Source organism: Salpingoeca rosetta, assembly GCF_000188695.1.
Source record: "Salpingoeca rosetta unplaced genomic scaffold supercont1.3, whole genome shotgun sequence".
NCBI classification, from domain to species: Eukaryota; class Choanoflagellata; order Craspedida; family Salpingoecidae; genus Salpingoeca; species Salpingoeca rosetta.
In genome coordinates this window covers 1,510,541-1,533,053 of record NW_004754931.1, presented here as the reverse complement: position 1 = coordinate 1,533,053, position 22,513 = coordinate 1,510,541, and the positions used below count along the sequence as shown (strand labels likewise).

At 56.6% G+C, this 22,513-nt stretch overlaps 3 protein-coding genes across 3 annotated transcripts; all 3 read left to right on the top strand.

Moving 5' to 3' along the window:
• Positions 1-1,233: 1,233 nt before the first annotated feature.
• On the top strand, positions 1,234-6,469 carry PTSG_01904 (Hdac1 protein; the record flags this gene model as incomplete). Its single annotated transcript, XM_004997828.1, has 12 exons — positions 1,234-1,409; positions 1,749-1,779; positions 1,983-2,064; positions 2,289-2,406; positions 2,746-2,820; positions 3,159-3,297; positions 3,500-3,641; positions 3,923-4,124; positions 4,289-4,487; positions 4,687-4,796; positions 4,932-5,092; positions 5,735-6,469. The coding sequence occupies exons 1-12, from the start codon at positions 1,370-1,372 to the stop codon at positions 6,467-6,469; spliced, it is 2,034 nt and encodes a 677-aa protein (XP_004997885.1). The 5' UTR covers positions 1,234-1,369.
• A 637-nt stretch (positions 6,470-7,106) lies between these two features.
• Positions 7,107-12,688, top strand: PTSG_01903 (uncharacterized protein). Its single transcript, XM_004997827.1, has 7 exons — positions 7,107-7,193; positions 7,404-7,451; positions 7,627-7,654; positions 7,904-8,045; positions 8,222-9,707; positions 10,030-10,202; positions 10,338-12,688. The coding sequence occupies exons 1-7, from the start codon at positions 7,178-7,180 to the stop codon at positions 12,492-12,494; spliced, it is 4,050 nt and encodes a 1,349-aa protein (XP_004997884.1). The 5' UTR covers positions 7,107-7,177; the 3' UTR covers positions 12,495-12,688.
• A 708-nt stretch (positions 12,689-13,396) lies between these two features.
• PTSG_11799 (uncharacterized protein) lies at positions 13,397-22,363 on the top strand (the record flags this gene model as incomplete). Its single annotated transcript, XM_004997826.1, has 18 exons — positions 13,397-13,513; positions 13,851-14,048; positions 14,311-14,586; positions 14,827-14,925; positions 15,141-15,233; positions 15,416-15,556; positions 15,892-15,987; positions 16,237-16,338; positions 16,515-16,649; positions 16,814-16,920; positions 17,140-17,452; positions 17,725-17,840; positions 18,502-19,273; positions 19,564-19,653; positions 19,855-19,977; positions 20,289-20,571; positions 20,755-20,850; positions 21,210-22,363. The coding sequence occupies 18 exons, from the start codon at positions 13,397-13,399 to the stop codon at positions 22,361-22,363; spliced, it is 4,311 nt and encodes a 1,436-aa protein (XP_004997883.1).
• Between the last annotated feature and the right edge of the window lie 150 nt (positions 22,364-22,513).

The following is a 22,513-nucleotide window of genomic DNA, read 5'->3' as shown; positions in this document are numbered from 1 at the left end:
GCAGGCAAGTTATGAAGACGTGCGAGCAAAAGGAAGGGGACGCGCTGTTTGTGCCCGGCGTCCTTGGGGCCATACTGTGCTGAACGAGGCGCCTGTGGTGGCTGCCGCGTTTGAGTTCCGGGGCTGACGACAGTAGCCCTGATACTCGAAGAGGGGGTGTGAAGCAGCAAGTGACACGTGATGACAAGGACAAGCTGGCAGCATCCATGATGTCGTTATGTTACATCTCCTTGCTTGCTGATGAGCTGGACTTGCTGTCTTGCTTGCTGTCTCGCGTTACTTGCTTTTATCCTGCCCTGGTTAGACTCTTCGTGTACATGACAGCTGTACACATATACATAGTCGCATATCGATACGCCATAGCAGCGAGTGGCATGGCAGTGACAAGGCAAACGCATGGCCGTTGTCGCTAACGAACAGTACTATGTAGGCTCTGGCCAACCATGTTTTGTGCACACACACACACACACACACACACACACACACACACACACACACACACACACACACACACACACGCTCAAGCAAACGGATATATGCCAACGCACTCGAGATGAAGCTTCGCCTATGGTGTCCACAACGCTGGCAATCACACGCGCCCGCCTGAGAAATGACACAACAGAAAGGCGCACGGAGTGAACGCGGTCAGCACATGCACACAAACGTGAGTCGAGTCGCTTCGTTTGCTTTCCACAACCTGGTTTGTTGCGCCTGTGCACACCAACGCTGTTCCAACCCAAAAAAAAAAATACATTTGCTGACCCGCTAGACTCACGTTTGTGCTTGGGCGGACGTGATTCGCTTGTGCGGCTGCTTGTTCTCCAAGTCCTTGGCCGTTAAGCACACCACCTCGCCTTCCCCCAGCGCCTTTCGCTGTGCCACATCCAACTCCATTGTGTGTATGTGCGTGTGTATGTGTGTATGTGTGTGCGTGTGTATGTGTGTATGCCTGTGCGTGTGTGCGGTACGCGTGTGCGGTACGCGTGTGCGGTACGCGTGTGTGTGTGTGTGCGTGCCTGTGTGCCTGCGTGCGTGTGTGCGTGTGTGCGTGTGTATGTCCTTGCTCCTTCTCAGTCTTGCTGCAGTGCCATGGCACACAGCTCGTTTTGCTGTTGGTGTTGTTTGTCGTTGCTGTTGTGGTTGTTATTGAATATCATCCTATTTGTAGGCGCTTATCATCTTTTTAGGACAAGGGCGATTATCAAGTGAACATATGGTCAAATTTTCCAGCCAGCGCAGTGCAGTGGAGCGAGGCGCGCGAACATTCTCAACACACACGACAGTGCAACGGGCAAGCAAGCGTTTCTTCCCTTCCTCGCTCGCACCAGCTCGGCTCACCTCCTCCTCTTTGGGTTCACACACATCAACAATGGCTTCCAGGCGCACACGTGTCGCCTACTACTACGACTGTACGTTGTGTGTGCCTGTGATTGTGTTTCCTGTGATTGTGTGTTTCCTGTGCTGGTTTTGCCTGTATCTGTGTGAGCTCCTGTGCATGCGTCTGCACCTGTCACCTACAAGTATCATTCTTGCTTGTGCATGATCATGAACACATGCACGCCCTGTCACCCCTGCGCAAGCTCATTTGCTCTCTCTCCTGGCCAACATGTTCCACCCTACCCCCACCCATCAATCCCTCCCCCGTTATTTGCCTTCTTCTTTCTCCTTGTGCTCATGCATCTCACGCAACGTTGACATGACGCCTTCCTTCTGTTGTTTCCTTCCTTGATCCGTGTTAACCTCTGCAGTCGATGTCGGCAACTACTACTATGGCCCAGGGTAAGTTTTGCGGTTCAAGATGGGCACACTGATGCGTGAAAGCGGTGTACTGGCGTGCCTGCCGTTCGCACTTACCCCTTTGTTGGCCTTGTCGCCATGTATGGTCAAGTTGCCATTGTTCACCTTTTTGTTTTCTTACTCGCTCACATTCGTCCCATCTGTGCTGCTGTCTTTTCTTTGTGATGTTGCTCTGCACCTTGAAGCCATCCCATGAAGCCGCACCGCATTCGCATGGCGCACAACCTCATCCTCAACTATGGCCTGTACAAGAAGATGGAAGTCTACGTACGTTTGGTGTCGTCTGTCTGTTCGTTGTTGGGCTGCCACGCTGTCGCACTGCTGCACTCGCAGCACCTGTGTCGACAACATGTCGCACGTGCAGGCTCTTTGTTCTGGTGTTGGTTGGTTCGTTGAACTCCTCGTTGCTGTGTTCCCCTTTCTCTGCTCTCTGTCGCCTGTGACCTCATGATTGAGCTGTTGTGGCCTGTGTCATTGCCGTTGATCGACAGCGCCCACACCGCGCCACCTTTGAGGACATGACCAAGTACCACTCTGACGAGTACGTGTCGTTCATCCGCGACATGGACCCAGACAAGCTGGAGGCCTCCCCACCAGACTCGGCGCGCTGTAAGTGAGCACATGCGCTTCTGTGTTCGTGTTCGTGTTTGTCTGTGTATCTCTGTGTGTGTGTGTGTGCGTGCGTGTGTGCGTGCGTGTGTGCGTGTTATCTGTGTTCATCTGTGTGTGTACATGTGTGTGTGTGTTATCTGTGTGTCTGTGTGTCCGTGCCTGTGCGTAAGTGCCTTTGCGCGCACCCAACTGACTTTATCACCCGCTGTGTGTCGACTCATCATTTGACTCCTCATTTGACACATACGTCGTATCCCACATCAACCGCACTCACACTCGCCCTTGCGTGCTCTTGCGAATGCTTGTGATTGCGCCACATCTCCCCATACAATGCAGTCAACGTCGGCGACGACTGCCCCGTCTTTGATGGCCTCTACGAGTTTTGCCAGCTCTCTGCCGGCGGCTCTCTCGGTGTGTTGCCATGCTGTGCATCTGCAGCTGCTTTCCAGCTGCGAGGGTTTTTTTTTTTTTGTTGTTGTTGTTGTTGTTGTTGCTGTTGTTGTTGTTGTTGTTGTTGTTGCTGTTGTTGTTGTTGTTGTTGTTCATCACAGCCCAGGCCACTTGCACCCACCATACATGTTTTTCGTTCTTCCCTCTCCCTCCTGTGTTCCTATGTTGTGTCACTTTCTCTGTGCACGGAGAATGGACAACTACGTGGTAACCATCACACAAGACACCACGAAGCACACGTGCTGACACGCGCTCACCGCCAAAGGTTCATGCCCGCATGCGCGCTTGTATCGGTTCAGCTGGCGCTGCGAAGCTCAACAGCAAGCAGTGCGACATTGCCATCAACTGGGCTGGCGGCCTGCACCACGCCAAGAAGAGCGAGGCATCAGGCTTCTGCTACGTCAACGACATTGTCCTCGGCATCCTCGAGCTCCTCAAGTCAGTTGACTCCACGCCACTCACTCGAGCACCACCGCGTTCACACGCGCACATGTTTTGCAGCACACACGCACGTACACGCATTCACACGCCCACGCTCAACGACGTATGCTCCAGCTGTGTGCTCATTGACGTACGCCCTGCATCTGCTCATGTGTGCGTGTGCGTGTGTGTGTGTGTGTGTGTGTGTTTTCGTGTACAGGCGGCACCAGCGCGTGCTGTATGTGGACATTGACATCCACCACGGTGACGGCGTAGAGGAGGCGTTTTACTGCACAAACCGCGTCATGACCGTCTCCTTCCACAAGTTTGGCGAATACTTTCCGGGCACAGGCGACATTGGCGTGAGTCCTCCCAATTCCAAATGTGTGCTGGACTGTCGTGACACTTCGTGCTTTTTTGCCTTGCCTTGCCCACTGCACGTGTTTTTGCGCGTGCATACACGTGCATACACGTGTCCTCTAAGCCTGTGCGAGACATTTATCCTCCTCCTCCTCCTCCTCCTCCTCCTCCTCCTCCTCCTCCTCCTCCTCCTCCTCCTCCTGTCACCTGCGTGCCCTCACCGCCTGCCCCTAATACCACATTGACACCATGTGCTACTGCTCCCACTGCTGGCATTGCGCAGGATATTGGCCACGGCGAGGGCAAGAACTATGCGGTGAATGTCCCGCTGAAGGACGGCATGAACGATGAGTGCTACGAGCTCATCTTCAAGCCCGTCATGGACCACATCATGCAGTTTTACGACCCGGGCGCTGTTGTGCTGCAGTGCGGCGCTGACTCGCTCGCCGGCGACCGTCTTGGCTGCTTCAACCTCTCCCTCAAGGGTGAGACACACGAAGAGGAGGGGGGGGTCTTGGCATGGACGAGTGCGTCATGGGTGTGTGTGTGTGTGTGTGTGTGTGTGTCCGTCTGAAACTGCAACAACACTCATACGTGTCGCCTGCGTCATCAACCCACCACTACAACTACCCTCGCCCCCGCAACCTAGGCCATGCCAAGTGCGTGGAACACATGAAGTCGTACAACAAGCCGCTGCTGCTGCTTGGTGGCGGTGGATACACCATCCGCAACGTGGCCCGCTGCTGGACATACGAGACGTCCGTTGCCCTGGGCACCGAGATCTCCGACGAGCTGCCTTTCAATGACTACTACGAGTACTTTGGCCCAGACTTCCGCCTTCACATCACGTACGCACGAAAACGCGGAAGTGAGAGGGAAAGTCGAGGGCGAACGAGCTGCAACCTTGCCGTGTGTGGGGTGTGGGGGTGGGGGTGGGGGTGTTTGGAAATCGAGAACGTGTCGAGTGTCACCTTTCGCTGTGTACACTCCTGTATCAGTACCACCACGTTGTTGTGCTCTTATGCTGTTTTGCCACTCGACACGCAGACCGGGTAATGCAGAGAACTTCAACTCGAAGCAGGACATTGATCAGATTATTGGCACCATCATGAGCAACCTCAAGAGCTCGCAGGCCACCCCAGGCGTCCAATCTCGCGGTATGCCTGCGAGCGTGCTGTGCTACATGTGTGTGTTTGTGCACTTGTGCCCCCACCACTGTCTCCCACGACACGGCTCACAATTACACACACGCAAACGCAACCGCAACCACAAACGTCCGCACGACGTTGTAGCGCTGCTTGACATTACGCGCGTTGAGGACGAGGGCGACGCTGATGCGCAGGATCCGGACAAGCGGACGCAGTACGAGAACGACCGCCATGTCGAGCACGACGCAGACTTGTCTGCCTCGGACGGCGAGGGCAAGGCGAAGCACCAACACAACTACGGCAGGGTACGCCCACCATGTGTGTGCGTGCGTGCATGTGTGTGTGTGTGTGTTCTCGTGTGTGTGCATGTGCGTGTTTGTGTGTTTTGCCTCAGCACCTCGATGTATTGTTGTCCCTTCTGTTTCGTGCTCTGTGTATACCCCCCCCGGCCATCCTCACGTACATTTTGCACACACACACACACACACACACACACACACACACACACACACACACACACACACACACATACACAGCACATTCGCGCACAAGCCAATGCTTGACTTACACGCGTAAACTTGGCACCTTGGGCGACGTGGGTGACGGAAGACCATCCGACCACTTCGTAGTCCTCACTTTCTCTGAAACTTCAACGGCACCCGGCCCCGACGATGACAAGGTTTGCGCACGCTGCTCACACGGTTCCTGTGCCACGCGCGTTGGACGTTGCTTGCTTGTTTGGTTGTTTGGTTGTTTGGTTGGTTGGTTGGTTGGTTGGTTGGGTTGGTTGGTTGGTTGGTTGGTTGGTTGTCTTGGTGCATACAGTGATGAACATGTTCACGTGGTACGTCGGTGTTTTATGAGTACTGTCAAACACGCGTTGGTGCTGTTCTTCCTCATCACCCCCTATCACCACACTTGTTCCCACACAACACACCCACACACAGGCGATGGATGTAGACGATGCCGCTGAGAAGAAGCAGGAAGAGGCAGAGCACCAGCCGAAGGAGGAGCAGGAGGACAAGGCGGCTGGGCACGCCGCCGCCGCCGCCGACCAGGAAGAAACGACGCAGGAGCAGCCTGCTGCTGATAGCGCGACGACAGCGGCTACCACCGCTGACACGGCAGCATCGGCAGAGCAGACGCAGCCTGCGAGCATGGAGATGGGAGGCGATGATGCCGCCACCAGCAAGCAGCCAGACGCACCGGCCACAGCACCAGAGGCTGAGACCACACCCGCTGGTAATGCCGAAGTGCACCAGCAACAGGAGCCACAGCAAGCACAGCCACAGCACCAACCATCGGAGCAGGCAGAGGTGGCCACGGCGGTGTCGGAGGCCTCCAACGCTGGCGACGCCGCTCACCAACAAGAAGGCGCAAGCGAGGCTGCCACTGCACCTACAGATGCCACCACGGCCACTACCACGGCGCCAGCGACGGCGCCACCAAAGACTGACAATGCAGCGGAAACGACTACCGCCACGTCCTCCACACCTGCCCCCGCCGCTACTACCACTACTACCACCACCACCACTATGACCCCCTCTGTTGCACCACCTGCCACAACAACCACCGCTCCAGCTGCACCCGCGCCCGCCACGACCGCGCCCGCGCCTGTCACCACTGATGTCACGGCTGCACCACAAACTGAGGCGAGCATGGACACTTCTGCTGATGCCTAAGACGCCTTGGGCTTGTCGCGTGTCGTGTACACGTGTGCCCTCTTGTGTGTGTGTGTGTGTGTGTCTGTGTGTCTGTGTGTCTGTGTGTCTGTGTGTCTGTGTGTGTGTGTCTGTGTTGTGTGCTGCGCCGTCTTTACGAGCTCTCAACCGACGCCCGTGCCTACCTTGTTGTCCGTCCTCTTCCACTTCTTCTTGTGCTGCTGCTGCTGCTGCTGCTGCTGCTGCTTTCCCTGTTTGCTCTGTGCGCCCCATTTTGTTGTTTTTGAATTGACCGATCCCCCCCTGTCCCTCTTGTTGTTGTCGTCATCGTCGTCGTCATTGTTTTCTCCTCTCTCTCTTCCCTTGCCCTTTCCCTCTTTGATTCCCTGCGTGCCTGATTGATGAGATTGAAGCGTCCTGACAAGAGTTGATGGTGCAGAACAACGTTACGTGGTGTGACTTGATGTAATGTGCAGGAAGGAAAGTGCAGAAGGAACAACGCATGACACACACACACACACACGCACAAACACACATGCACACACACATGCACATGCACACACGCACAGGCGCACAAATGAACGCACAAGAGAAAGCCCGCGCAATCAAAACCAGTGGTTGTAGAAATGTGATTGAAAATGTACGACAATTTTCGTTAACGTCCTTGAAGAAGAAAGACAGAGAACCGACCGACCAAGCAAACCACCAAACCAACAACCAGCAGTAGCCATGAGCTCTCGACAGCGTACGTTCAATGGGGTCTTGTTGTGTTGGCGACACACGACAAGAGCGGCAAGGAGAGGCTGGCATGCTTTGGTCGAATAGCCTGTGTTTACCATGTTTGCGCCATCTTGCGATGGAGTGAAAGTTGTGCGTGTTATGTATGTATGTGTCCAACCAGTTCACATGTCTTCGCGGCATTGCTGACATGCTGGATACTGTGCGGGGACGACAGGCAACATGACCCGCAACTGGCGGGATCAACCCTCATCGCCGGCAACTGGTGTGTGTGTGTGTGTATGTGTGTGCTTTTGAGAGCGCATTGTGCACGGCATCCTTGCTTTTTGTGCGACCTGCATGCTGGCCTCTTGCCTGAGACTCACAACACATGCGGCTATCTGTATCTGCGTTTTGGCACACCGCGTTCTTCTGTCCGCACACGCTACAACCGCTTCCAGCCCGTATTCTGAAGCCCTCTGCAAACGAGTACGTGCTTGACAACAAACTTTATCATCGACACCAACAACAACTACTACTACTACAACAGCAACAACAACAACAACAACTTAAACAACTTAAACAACTTAAACAACTTAAACAACAACAAACCAACAACAAACAACCAAACAAACAACCATGCAAGTGGTCCTGTGTGCTGTTCAGAATGTGTTTGGTGACCTGTGCTTACAATGCATGCATACTTGCTTCCTTGAATTCGACAACACCGTGCAACAGGCACCAAAGCATGCTGCAAGTGCTTCTGCGCCGAAACTTTGGCAACTGGAGACCAACAACCCCCATGGCTCCAGAGGAGCTGGCCAGCTTCTTCGAGCGATTCCCCGATCTGCGGTGCTGCCCCAGCATCCACGATGAGCAGGTGGAGTTTTGTGTGTGTGTGTGTGTGTGTGTGTGTGTGTGTGTGTGTTGCATGTCACAAGTGTAGATACTCGTGCTGGTGCTGGTGCTCGTGTCAGTAACTTGACACTCTGACCCACTCTGGTTCACTATCCCCTTTCTCCCCTCTCGACCCATGCACATGACGATTTCAAGAAGGAGCCTGCAAGCACCACCGAGGCGCAGCCCAGCGCCGAACAGGCTCAAGGATCTGCCACCACCGCTATCCCTGCTACATCTGTGAACCAGGGGCGCGAGACAGCACCAGAGCACCGCGAAGCGAAGCAGCAGCCACGTAGTCAGCCGCACCACCGCCAGCAGCAGCAGCAGCAGCAGCAGCAACAACAACAACAACAGCAGCAGCAACAACAACAACAACAGCAAAACTTCGGAACCCAGCCGCAGGCCCAACAACAGCCACAGCAACAGCAGCCGCAGCGCCGGCGCATTGAGAAGCTTGGGTTTGAGATCCAGTTCCCCGACAGCGTGCAGCGAGATGGGGGTCATGGGCCCCGCGCGCGCCAGCAGCATCAAGTGCAGCTTCTTCCCCGCCCCTATGACCAAGCCACCGATCAACAGCAGCACCAGCAACAAGAGCAGCCAGGATCTTCGCGTCGTCAGGGGGACGAGAAGGCGGTGCAGGCTGCGCGCACTGCGTTCCACCAGGCCCGCCACGCCCCGGAGGCCCGCGGCATGGGCCGCTATGCCGGGCGAGACACCCACGAGCAGGTACAGGCCAAGCTGCAGCAGAAGCAGCAGAAGCAGCAGGCCAAACGGCAGCCCACCGTGAAGCTGCCGCAAAATACAACGCAGACGGAGATGAGCATTGACCCGCTGGGCGCACTGGCGACAGCTACCAAGTGCCAGTTTGTGCTCGACGGCAAGCTGTTCTCCACGCGCATGCGGCACCCGACACCACAAGAGGAGGCCGAGGACGACCCTGAGGAGTATGGGGACGCAGCAGCAGTGAAAGAGGCCGTGGCGCAGCGGCGGCAGGCGAACAAGGCGCTGCATGGGCTGCCCGTGTCCATTTCGGCGGTGCAGCGCAGGATGGGGATGCCCACGTCCCGCGCATACGAGGACACGGAGCAGGGCCGCGCAGCCGCTGCACAGCGTAGGAAGGAGAAGTGCCAGCAACAGCAGCACCAGCACCAGCAGCAGAGAGGCAGTTCGATGGCCACGGCCGGTGTGGCGTACAGCCAGCGTGCTGCAGCAACATCGTCGACGGCACCCGCGGCAACAACTGCACCTGCCAAGGCAAAAGGGAAGGCAAAGGCAAGTGCGCCAACAACAGCCTCTGCGGCCACGACAACCACAAAGGGCCAAGCCTCGACAACAGCAGCAGCGACGAGTGCAGCACCTGCTGGAGCGGTTCGCGCACCCACCTCTGCACCAACGCTGACCTCACGACCAGCACCGGCCACGGCTGCTTCGGTTCCGGCCACTACGCGCGATGACAAGGTGCGGGCTGCAGCGGCGCAGAAGCACGGCGGTGCTGAAGGCAGTGACGCAGCTGATGCAGCTGCAGCCAAGACAAGTCAAGGCCCCACAAATGCATTCCACGCCCTCACCATGGCTGATGATGATGCCCGTGTGCCTGCTCGCTCCCCGACCAAGGCCGCCAAGCAGCCCAACGTTGTCCCAGGTTTGTTGCGCTCTCCTCTGTGTGTGCACGTGTGTGTGTGTGTGTTTGTGCACGTGTGTGTGTGTGTGTGTGTGTGTGTGTGTGTGTGTGTGTGTGTGTGTGTGTACACGTGTGTATGTGTGCTTGTGTGTGTGTACACGTGTGAACGTGTGCACTTGTGGTGTGGTGGATCACTTGTCTGCAGTGCGCCATCTTCTATCCTGTGTGTATCTTCCCGTCTGCGCTGCATGCGCTCTTTGTTGCACACTTACGGCTCACACGCTGAGATGATGATGATGGCGATGATGGATCGGTGGCGTGTTCACAATCACGTGCACAACAGACCATGTCGCGGTTGCAGCAGAACCGCGCGTGCACACGGACACGTACGCGTTTGAGTACGACGCTGAGGCCTCTGGGGGCGATGACGGCTTTGTCACCGCCAAGCCACGCAACAAGCAGTTGCGGGAGCGGAAACGCCAGAAGGAAGCAGAGGAACAACGCATGCTGGAAGAGGTGCGTATGTCCATATCATGTGTGCGCGTGTACACGCACTAACATGCGGTTGTTGCCTGAGTTTTGTCTCGTCTTTGCTCACCGATTCAAAACACACACACGCACACACACACGCACACACAAACACGCAACCAGGCTGAGCGGGAAGCTGAGCGGGTTCGGCAGGAGCAGGCTGAGCTTGCGGCGCAGCAGCGGCGAGAGGAGGCCGAGCAGCGCAAGGCGGTGATGCGGCGGTGGAAGAAGGAGAAGAAGGAGCTCGAGGCGCAGCGCCACAAGGAGGAGCAGGAGGAGCTTCAATCCCGCAAACAAAATGCGCTTGACAGGGTTATTGGGCAGTACAAGCAGCAGCAGAAGGAAGAGGCGGCGGCCAAGGAGAAGCAAGCCGCCGCTGCCCAAGCTGCCCAAGCCGCCAAGCAAGCCGCCACGCAAGCTGCGGCCCACGCTTCTGGAGAGCAGCAGAAGGAAAAGTTACAGGATGAGGACCACCACCACCACCACCACCACCACCAGCAGCAGCGCAACCGCGAAGGCAAGGCTGGAGCAACGAAGCCGCACGAGGGGGAGAGCAAGCAAGCCACTCCCGCCGCCACCAGTGAAGTGGCGGACAAGAACAGCGCCACATCAGCAGCAACAACAAAGGCAACGGCGTCAGTGACGGCAGTTGAACCGGGGCTGCCAACCACCTCCGTTACAACAACGGATGTGGTGGATGCGTCATCCGCTGCTGTTGATTCGCCCAAGACGCCGCCGTCACAGCCGCAGGTGCCCATGGCCGTGAGCCCTGCCAGCGCGGCGTCGATGGTCAAGCAGCTTGCGGCGCCACATCCTGCCTCCGAGGCAGAGCGCAGCGAGCATCTCTCCCCGCATGGCGTGTCATCCTCGTCATCAGCTGCTGCCGCCACCGCTGCAGCACCAGCAACGGCAACAGCAACAACAACGAGAACAACAACACCAGGCGGAGCAACAACGACCACCAGCATGCTTCACACGCGTGATGGTGAGCCTCAGCTCAACTACAACGCCCCCGAATTTACGCCAAGCTCGTCGTCGGCACCCACCCCGCCAGCTGTCACCGCCGCCGCTGCCACCACCCCAAGCCCGCCACAACAGCAACAGCAGATGCCGCAGGGTCAAGGTGCCATGGCTGTTGGGCATGTACCTGTGCCTGTGCCGCAAGCGAAGCAGCAGGGAACAGAGGAACGCGCTCAGGCGCAGACGCACGGCACGGCCACAGAGCAACAGCAGCGGCCTCAGCCTCAGCAGCAGCAGCAAGTTTACGCGATGGGTGCCGGTGTGGTCACGTCGCAGGCCGTGAGCACGCCGACTGCATTTGACCTCACCATGGAGCATCAGCCCGCGGCTTCGAGCCAAGCCCCAACTGTGTCATACCTTCAGCAGCAGCAACAACCACAGCTGCAGCTGCCGCAGCATATCATGCAAGGGCAGCCACACATGGCCCCGGGCCAGCAACTTGCGCATCAGCAGCAGCAGCAGCAACAACAACAATACCAGCAACAGTATCAGCAGCCTACTATGATGTACACGCAAGCAATGCCTGCCCACCAGTTTGTACAACAACAGCCTCAGCAGCAGCAGCAGCAGCCACAGCAGCAGCAGCAGTCACAGCCTGGCATGCTGCACCAGGTTCCGATGCGCGTAGCACACCAGCAAGGGCAGCATGTGATGCACTCTGGCATGACGATGGTTCCCCAGCATGTGGGCCACGCTGGAGCAGTGCAGATGCAGCCGCAGTATTCTGCGCACATGCAAGCGGGGGCGCCCACACACGTGTTTTACGCGCCCCAAACGACGTACCAGCCATCAGCGCCGACAGCGCCCACCTACGCCGTGTACACGCAGCAGGCTCCACCGCCGCCTCAGCCCATGATGGCCCACCACGCCCAACAGATGCATCCAGGTGCGCAGCTGCGGCCGCACGCACATGTGCAGGTCCACGCGAGCCAGACGCCTCCAACCACGCCAACCTCGCTGACGCCGGCCAGCAGCTTCTCCGTGCCGCAGGCGCCCATGTACCACCACCAGCGGCCCATGGCGCGCATGCATGCACCGCCGCACCAGCCGCACCAGCCGCACCAGCCGCACCAGCCGCCGCGCGGGCCCGTGCCACCAAAGGGGTTGTATGGCAGTAGCTACGGCCGCATGCGTGGGATGCGCCCGCGCATGCGCCACCCGCCGCACGCACATCACTCCCATGTGCGCCACCCACCTCCACCCTCGTCACAGCACCAGCAGCCACAGCAGCCACAACAGCCAAAGCCATCCAAGGAGTGACCAGCAGCACCCAAGGAGGGACCATCATCCAAGGAGGGATCTTCACAGGCACACGACCGAAAAAACCTGCACTCACACAACAACAACCACACAACAAACAACACAAACACAGAAGATGCTTTGGTTGCCTTTGGGAAAACTGAGTTGAGTGGAACGGGCCCATGTGTCTGTTTGACGATTGACTAAAAATGTCGATGAATTATCTGCGGCATTGCCCGAACAATTTCTTTTTTTCTTCTTTTTGAGGTGGGCGAGCAGCAGAGACAGACAAACACACACAACAACAACAAACCAACAACGCTGGCTGGGTAGGTCTCGCTCCTGTGACAGCGGCTGGTGGGAGGGTGCGGTGGGAGGGTGCGTGCGGGAAGACAAGCAAGCGTGCTTGGAGGAGTGGGCGATGGAACAGAGAAAGGACAGAAGACACCTTGTTTAGAGGAGGGGGAGGTGCAATGCTTTTTGTGCGGGGCGTCATGGCTCCATTGATCGAAATTGCTTGCGCCTTGAGTGGAAAGAGGCGTGTTTGTTGTTTTGTGGAGGTTGCTGGTTCGCTTTCGCTGTTGCTGAACTCATCGTTTCGCTCCCACGCCTCTCTTCCCTGCTCCTTTTGTGCGACATGATCGTTTGTTCCCTGAACAGTGCCTGCACAGAGAGAGGAGTAGAGGGACACAGAACTAGGAGGTACCCAGCCTGCTTAGACTAACTGCGGCAGCAAACGGGGTTTTGCCAGCCAGTGCCACGCCCATATCCGCATACGTTCCCTGCGACTTGCGGAAGGGAAGAGGGTGTGTGAGCGAGTGAGGCAGTACGTACCGGGGTGATTGAGGGAGTGAGCACGCACGCACAACAACCACCCAAGAACGAGGAGTGCGTGGACGTGACGACGCGCAAGCACCACCAGCATGAGTGAACTGTGGCAGCTCGCCGCAAGATGGCTCAACACCGTGGGCGTCCTGCCTGCGGACGATCCCAGTTTGCAGCCGGATGGCCGCGTGTACGAGCTGGCAATGGCGCTCCAGGTCCGTTTACACGTGTATGTGTGTGTGTGTGTGTGGGTGTGTGTGTGTGGGTGTGTGTGTGTGGGTGTTTGAGAGTGTGTTGGCGAATATGTGTGTGTGAGTATGTGCGTGGGTGGGTGTGATACGAGAGAGAGAGTGAGAGTGTGTGGGGGGGGGGTGTTTGAGTATTCAAGTTCAATGTGCGTGCCTTTTCTGTCGCCATTGCTGAGACGCAGCAACGATTCCACATTTCCTCAGTCTCACATTGACTTGCACTCTCACAAACCACACGATACACACGATACACACACACGACACACACACACACACACGTTCACGCACAACCAACCAACCCCAGGACGGCACGGTGTTGTGCAAGTGCGCGAACAGACTGATGCCTGGCTGCATCACCAGCTTTGCAGAGCGGCCGGAGAAGCAGTTTATGAAGATGCAGAACATCAACCGCTTTCTCGAGGCATGCCAGGACAAGTTTCGCATGAAGAAGACCGACCTGTTCACTGCAGACGAGCTCTACTACGCTTCAAACTTTGCAAAGGTGTCGCTATGCGTGTTGCTTGCTTGCTTGCTTGCTTCTGTGGTTGTTAGTTGTTTGTTTGGGCGTTTTCATGGTTATTTTCTTGGTTGTTGGTTCGCCTGAAGACCTGTGTGTGAGCGTGTTGATCCAAGTGTCACCTCGTGTTGGCCTCAGAAGCAACTCCTCACGTCTTCTTGTTTGCGTACCCCGCTTCATGCCCTCTGTCGTAACCCCCATACACCCTCCCCCTTCATCTTCTTCTTATTATTATTCTTGTTCCCAGGTTGTTGAGACGCTGAGCCTGCTGTCCAAGACGCCGCCTGCGGGCATGGCGGGCTTCCGCCACTTCCCGGACGACACGGGCCACGCGGCAAACACGGCGCAGGAGGACGGCCAGGACATGTACCAGAGCCTGGAGGAGCTTGTTGGGCAGTCGCTGAGCCTCAAGGACGCGGCGAAGAGCGGTGGCAGCGTGTACAGCGGCGACGACGACGCCGAGGAGATTTACGGCGCCCTCAAGCAGGCCATCGCGGTGAGCACCTGCTCTGCGCGCGCGCGTGTGTGTGTATGGGTGTGTGTGTTTGGGTGTGTGTTTGGGTGTGTGTGGGCATGTGGGTGCATGTCTGTGTTATGTGTGTGTGTGTGGGTGTGGGTGGGTGTGGGTGTGGGTGTGGGTGTGTGGGTGGTTTATGCCGTGCTGTTTGTTTTCTGCTTTGAAGAGCTCGTCGCCAGATTGCGTTTCCATCTCTGTGCGCCCTGACCCGTTTTGCTTACACTGCCTTCCTGGCTGGTGTTTCAGCCGGAGAGCGAGGAGATCTACAAGGACCTCATGTACTCGGACGAGGACAACATCTACAGCGTCAGCGGCACCTCCCCAGATGACAAACGAAGCATGGTGGTACGTATCTGCATGTCATTTGGGAAGCATGCGACTGGCTTGGATTGTTGTTGTTGTTGTTGTTGTTGTTGTTGTTGTTGTTGTTGTTGTTGTTGTTGTTGTTGTTGTTGTCCTGCTCTACGCGCCACACGTTACCCGGCCCCCGCCATCCCACGCACATGTTGCATATCCACCATTCACCGGGCCCCATGCTTCCATCATGCACTGGTGTTCAGATGGCGGAATTGCACGAGACGGAGCGCAACTACGTTGGCGTCCTCAACACCATTGCAAACACGTTCAAGCCCGTCATGTCAAAGCAGCCAAAGGTGTGTTCCCAAACCACCGCGCCGTGCCTCGCTGTCTACTCTCCAATTGACATTTCCTTCCTTCCTCTTGACCATAAGCTGCTGACCTGCCTGCCGCTCATGGCATGGCTGTCCCGTTGGCTCCTGCGTCCTTGCTTTGTCTTCCTCCCTCACCCTCCCTCCCTACGGCGCGTGCTGCGCAGATCATTTCGCGCGTGGACATCAACACCATCTTCGGTAATGTGCACGAGCTTCTTGATGCGCACAATGCGCTCCTCGCCGACCTCAACGCCCTCATGCAGAAGTCCACCGGTCGCATCGTCAGCTCCGTCTTCCTCGAGCACGTCAGTGCCTCCTGGTGGTGGTGGTGGTAGTGGTGGTGGTGTTGTTGTTGTTGTTGTTGTTGTTGTTGTTGTGGTTGTTGTTGTTGTTGTTGTTGTTGTTGTTGTTGTTGTTGTTGTTGTTGTTGTTGTTGTGGTTGTTGTGGTTGTGGTTGTGGTTGTAGTTGTTGTAGTGGTGGTGGTAATCGCACCTGGGTTTTTGGTTTCCTCTCAACTGCACGGCGGAGTGTTTTCGCTGCCAATCTCACACATCTGGCCCATCGTCACTCGTGTTCCAACCTCACCACCACCGCCGCCGCCGCCACCATTATTGTCCCCGCCTTGCACATTCCCGACAGATGCCGCGCCTGCGCTGCTATGGCTCATTCTGCTGCCAGATCCCAGAGGCCGTCGCAAAGCTCGCAGACCTCGAGAACAAACAGGCCGCCACAAAGGTGCTCCATGCCGTGCTGCTGTCTCGAACGCGGTCGTGTAGCCGTGCTTGATGTGGTGCTGTGAATCAAGGGAGCGGGAGGGAGGTGTGGTGCGCCCCGTGCATGTGCTTACCGCTCGCTTTAGCGTTGAGGTTTTGTTTCTTCGCCTCAACTCTGCGCCACAGCGACCGTTTCTTCTTTTCTTGTATGGCTCTTGTCGTCTGTCTGCCTCACCTCCCTCCGCTTGGTGTCTCTCTTTGCGTTGTGCAGTTGATAGCCGAGGCGAAGCGGCAGAGTCGGCAGCGGTTTGGGCTCAAGGATCTTCTCAACGTGCCCATGCAACGCATCCTCAAGTACCCGCTCCTCATCAAGGTCCGCAGCGCGCTTGCCTCGTCCGTCGATTGGGTGTCGATGTGCGACACCCCGTGTCCACGGCGCCATCAGTGCTCTTCCTCCGCTCACATGGCCCACAACATGCCAACAATTGCGTGCGCACCCGCACACACACACTCACGCACTCACTCACACTGACGCGCTCAAAATTGCAGGAGCTGATCAAGCACACGCCGGACAGCCACCCGGACAAGGCGCGGCTGCAGGACGCACTGCGCCAGGTGGAGGAGCTCGCAAAGTACATCAACGACACAAAACAGCAGTACGACAACCTCAAACAAGTCACATCGGTGCGTACCCCTCTTGTGCGTGTGCGTGTGTGCGTGAATGTGTTCAAGTTTGTTTCCTTTTTGTCCGCCTGGTGCGTCGCCATCCTGCCTCAAACATAGCCTGTCCTCTTTACCCTCCAGCTCACACATATCATATGTTTGTATGTGTGCGCGTGGCTGCACAGAGTCTGCGGCACTACTCTGGGCGGCCGATCCAGGAGTACGGGTCGCTGATCAAGGACGGCGACCTCATGTTCAAGTCAACTCTCGGCAAGGACAAGATGAAGCTCCGGTGCGTGCGTGCGTGCGTGTTTGTGTGTGTGTGTGTGTGTGTGTGTGCAGTAATCTGCTGCTTGAGCATTCCCGTTTCGCGCAGTTGCTCACGGCTGTCTCCCATTCACACCCATCTCCCTTTCATGATATTCCAAACGCACACACACAAAACCTCTTCTCCGCCTGTTCTCTTTCCCTTGCTTTTCGCTCCCACCGCTTATTGATGTTTGCGTGACAGCTACGTGTTCTTGTTTGCAAACGGCGTGCTTGTGTGCAAGACGCGCGGGTCCCAGTTCACCCACAAGGTGTCGATTGACTTTGGTGACGACCAAGAGATTGTGGATGTGCCGCACTGGACGCTGCCAAAGGAGGAACAAAACTCCAAGCACTCGTACCTGTGGGCCATCAAGTTCCGCAAGGGCAGCGCGGAGCACCAGTACATCTTCGCCGCCAAGACCATGCCCCTCAAGCGCCAGTGGGAGAGTGCCATGCGCAAACAGCTCAACGCTTTGCGTGACGAGCGCAGCGCCCCGCCAGAGGCGCCAGCACGCGTCCCCACGCTCAAGCGTAAGGCCTGCTTGTGTGTGTGTGTGTGTGTGTGCGTGTGTGCGTGTGTTGTGTGTCTCTCTGGTTTCTGTGCTTCGTTGTACCACGGCAGCGCCGTTTTACCATGCTTCCATCCCGTCCTGCCTGCCATCATCTTCGCAAAACTCACACACACACACACACACACACACACACACACACACACACACACACACACACACACACACACACACACACACACACACACACACAACACACATACCGTTTCCTGTGAAAGCACTGGCTCGCCGGCACTGGGTCTGGGGGCAACTCCATGTCCAGCAGCTTCTCGGAGCGCCCGCTGCCATCCACGCCGGCAGACCGGCCCTCCCTGCTTGGCACTATTCCTTGGCTGTGCATGTTCTGTTTCATTTGTGCCTGCTGTTATCTGCCATTCTGCGCTGTTCCAGCTTCCTCTCCGTGTGTTGTCTCTGTTTCTCTTTCTTCGTCCTGCATGCTGAGTTTAGAGAGAGTGTGTGTGTTTGCTTGTTTGTGTGCACAAGGAACTAGTAGAGATGAATGACAAAGGCATGCATGCATGTGTTGTATGAACATGAGGCGAAACACACCAGCCAGACTGCCGAATCAAGTGACGACACCATAATTTGCAGCGAGCATAACTTGCGCCAGCAACCACCAACACCAAGGCGCAACGTGCTCACCGCACCAACGCTCGTCACTCGACGATCCACGTTCACAGCCGCACCAGAGCCAGGGAGCACCCCGTCATATCCGGCCAGGGGTTGGCGTTGCATAACTGTCACGTTCTCCTTCGTACACCAATCGGTGAGCCAGTGAGCACCCACGACGGAGGTGTTGTGAGTTCGTGGCGTTGCTTGACATGCAAAGCTCTTTCCTTGTGCCTGTTCTTGTTGTCTTATGCGGTCCTCACACATTTTCTCCACTGCACGAACCAAGCGGTGAAGTCTTGCTTGTGACACCACGTGGACGGGAGCGGCACACACTCACTTCATTCCCCTTGCCCCCTTCTTCTCCTTCCTGTGTACCACCGCAGCGCCAAGAAACACTTGTTCAGGTGTCAGTCAGCTGTTGGCGCGCGTGAGTGTATTTGTTATCCTGTTCAGGCTTGCTCGTGTTCGTCGAGGCAACGTCAGGATTACCACGCCCCAAGCTTTCAAAGGAGCGGGAGAAGCGTAAACAACAACGACTCTATTGTCATGGTTCCAAGAGAGAACACCTTACAACAGGAGGTGGATCAGCAGCAAGCCGAAGCCGACGAAAGGCCCTCGCATCAACAACCGGTTGCCATCAATGCACCATCCTCAGCAACAGGCACACGGAGGAAGGCGATGGAGCACGTGTATGAAGATCACGATTCCAGTGATGACGACGATGTGAAGCTGGAGGACGGCATGAGCAAGGGCGGTAATGAAGCTGGCGATGACGGCAGTGCCGCAAAGGTTCAGCTTAAGCAAGAAGTGATGACGCTGCTTGCGCTTGTGTGGCCAGTGGCCCTGTCATCGCTGCTGCAGATGATGAGCGGGTTGGTGTTGGTCATCTTTGTTGGCCACTATATGGATACGATTGCGCTGGATGTTGTTGGGCTGGGCGTGTCCTTTGGCAATGTGTTTGGCATTTCCATTGGCGCGGGCCTTTCCTCTGCAAGCGACACGCTGTCATCGCAGGCATGGGGCGCCTCCAACAAGAAGGCGCTCGGTGTCATCTTGCAGCGTGGCATGTGCATCCTTGGGCTCTGTGCGTTGGTCACTGCCTGCCTCTGGGTCAACGCCGGCTCCATCCTTCTCGCTCTGCACCAAGATCCACAGGTTTGTTGCGAAGTAGGGAGGTTGTACAGACAGAGATAGAGAGATAGAGAGAGAGCGCGCGCGTGTATGCGTGCGTGCGTGTGTGTGTGTGTGTGCGTGTGTATGTGTGTGTGTATGTGTGTAAGAGCGTGTGAATGAGTGTGTTTGCGCGTGTATGTGTGTGAGTGTGTGTGTGTGTGTTGCAATTGTTACTGTGGCAGTGCTGGTGCGTTTCCGTTCGTTGTGTGTACCGGTGTGCACAACCAATCAGCTCAACCAGCCGTGTGTTGCCGTGGCTGTCTTTGTTGCAGGTGTCCAAGATGAGCGGAGAGTTTATCCTGTATGCGCTGCCCGTGCTTCCCTTTGCGCTCTTCAACACGCTCCTGCAGCACTACCTCATGGTCAGTACATGTGTGTGTGCGTGTGCGTGTGTGTGTGTGTGCGTGTGCGTATGCATGTGCATGTGTTCCGGTGTGTAACTTCTTGTCTGTTGGCATGCAGTGCCACCTGCACATGGATTACGTTCGTGTGCTCATTCGAGCGTCAACACACCCACAAACACGCGCGGCCCATCACTGCTGGAATGCCATTGGGTACCACAGGCGCAGAACGTTGGTCGACCAATCTTCTTCTGCGGGTTGGCAGGGAACCTGGCCCATCTGGCCTGCTGCGGCCTCTTCATCGTCAAGATGGACCTCGGTATCATCGGCGCGGCCCTCACCCAGGTGCTGCCCGTGCGGTGTGGCAGTGGTGTTGATGGTGCTCGCGTGTGGTGCTTCGAGAAGGGGAGGGGGAAAGGAGTGTGGCCGTAGGTGTGCGCACTGCATCGCTGTGGTGAAAGGCGGGTTGTAGCTTCTCGCAAGTGGCTCAGGGTACACGCGTGCCACCAAGTAATTGCACACACACACACACATACACACACACACTCTCTCTCTCTCTTTCACACTTGCTCACTCACTCACTCACTCACTCACTCACTCACTCACTCACTCACTCACTCACTCACTCACGCACTCACTCACTCACGCATGCGCAGGTGGTGAACGTGGTTGTGCAGTCGGCGTCGTTGGTGTCGTACATCTACCTGAGCGGGCTCTACCGCGATACGTGGCCCGGGTGGACGCGGGCAGCGCTGCTTGGCTGGGGGTCCTACCTGCGGCTCGCCATCTTTGGCCTCCTCATGACGTGCATCGAGTGGTGGTCGTTTGAGATTTGCCAGTTCCTGGCCGGCCTCATGGGCGAGGTGCAGCTCGCAGCACAGCTCATTGTCCTCAACTTGGGCGCTTTTGCTTTCATGATCCCACTCGGCATCAGCATCGGTTAGTGTCTGTATCTGTGTGTGTCTGTGTGTCTGTGTGTCTGGTCGCCACTGTCTGTCCACGCTTCTGTTCGTGCACGCCTGTGTCTGTGCTAGATCAGCCTGTACTCCTTCAAGCCGATGAACGCCATGCCCCAACGTTCCTTGGCTCACCTCGCTTGTCGACTACGTGTTGTCTGTACAGCTGCGAACGTGCGCGTGGGCAATCTGCTTGGATCAAACCAGCCGGCCCGCGCCCGCCGCGCTGCCATCATTGCACTCGTCATGGTTGCATGCACAGGTCTGTTGCGACGTGCCAAGTGGACTGCCCAGTCTGCCTTGCAATGCAAGCCTTGTCGTGACCACCTTGTACATGACATGCTTGGGTCTTGTCGTCGCCATGGTCGTCGTCGTCGTCATTGTTGTTGTTGTTGTTGGTTGTTGGTTGTTTCACAGCCTACTTGCACACTCCGCTCATACGACACACTGCACACAACAACAACAACAACACTGCACACAACAACAACAACAACAACAACTACAACAACAACAACTACAACAACAACAACTACAACAACAACAACAACAACAACAACAACAACAACAACAACAACAACAACAACAACAACAACAACAACAACAACACACACACACATACAGCGACGTGCACGTCTGTGCTGATGTTTTCGCTGCGGAATGTGCTGCCGCGCGCGTTTACGGAGGACGAGGAGGTGGTGCACATGACGTCTGGTGTACTCATCATCGTGAGCCTCTTCACCCTGTTTGACCACACCCAGGGCGTGTACAGCGGCATCCTGCGCGGGTGCGGTATGCAGATGTTTGGCGCCATCTTCAACGTGATTGGCTACTATGTTGTGGCCACCCCCGTGGTGATTGTCACGGCGTTTGTGCTTGACTTGGAGGTGCGTGGGCTGTGGCTCGCCCTGGTCAGCGCCGTCGTCGTGCAGGTGATTGCCTGCTCCGTGCAAGTCTTCTACCGAACGGACTGGAATGAGCAAGCGCAACTTGCACGCAAGCGCGCGGGGGCAGCGGAGCACGCGTCCGCAGCAAACAACGAGGAGGAGGGTGGTGCTGGGAGCAAGGATGTCCATGGTGGTGATGGTGGCAGTGAGGGCGAAGCAATACCGATGCAATCACTCGGCTCCAGCGATGAAGATGAAGATGACACCGATGTTGACGATGATGGTGATGATGATGTTGTGCTTCTTGATGACGATGAGGCGCAGAAGGAGCTTCTGCTGCCTGCATCATTACCGTCGTCATCAGCACAAGCGCCATCATCATCCCGCTCACGCCGCAGCAGCAAGAAGAACACGAAGAACACGAAGAACAAGAAGAAGAGCAAGGCGGGCAGGGCGAAGGCGTCAGCCTCATCGGCCCCTGATGGTGTTGCGGTGAATGAGGCCATGTTGACGCACGTGTCACGGCTGCCGACGGAGGTGAAGCGTTCGCGCCTGTTTTGGACGACGGCGATCATTGCGCTGTTTGCTGCGGCGTGTGTGCTTCGCGCGTCGCAGCCCACCCCAATTGTGTGCTACCCGCTGCCGGAGGTGAGCAACGCGACGACGCTTTGTGGGCGGCACACGAGCCTGCTGAGCGGCCACGCGTGCCAGCCCGTGTGCGAGGACGGCTTTGTGCCCATGGGCCATTTCCGCTGCTCCCTCAATGGAACAGTGACAGAGGTTCCCCAATGCGTCACTGCTGAAGACCAGCAGCACAACGAGACTGTTGCTGCGCATGCTGCTGCCGCTGTTACATCAACAACACCAGCATCAACTGCTTCCTCTTTATAGCACCTTGTGTGTGTGTGTCTGTCTCTGTGTCTGTGTGCGTGTGTGTGTGTGTATGTGTGTGTGTGTGTGTGCGTGTGTGTCTGCGTGCGTGTGTGTGTCTGCGTGCGTGTGTACGCCTTTCTTCATTCACGACAATGAATTTCATTAAAC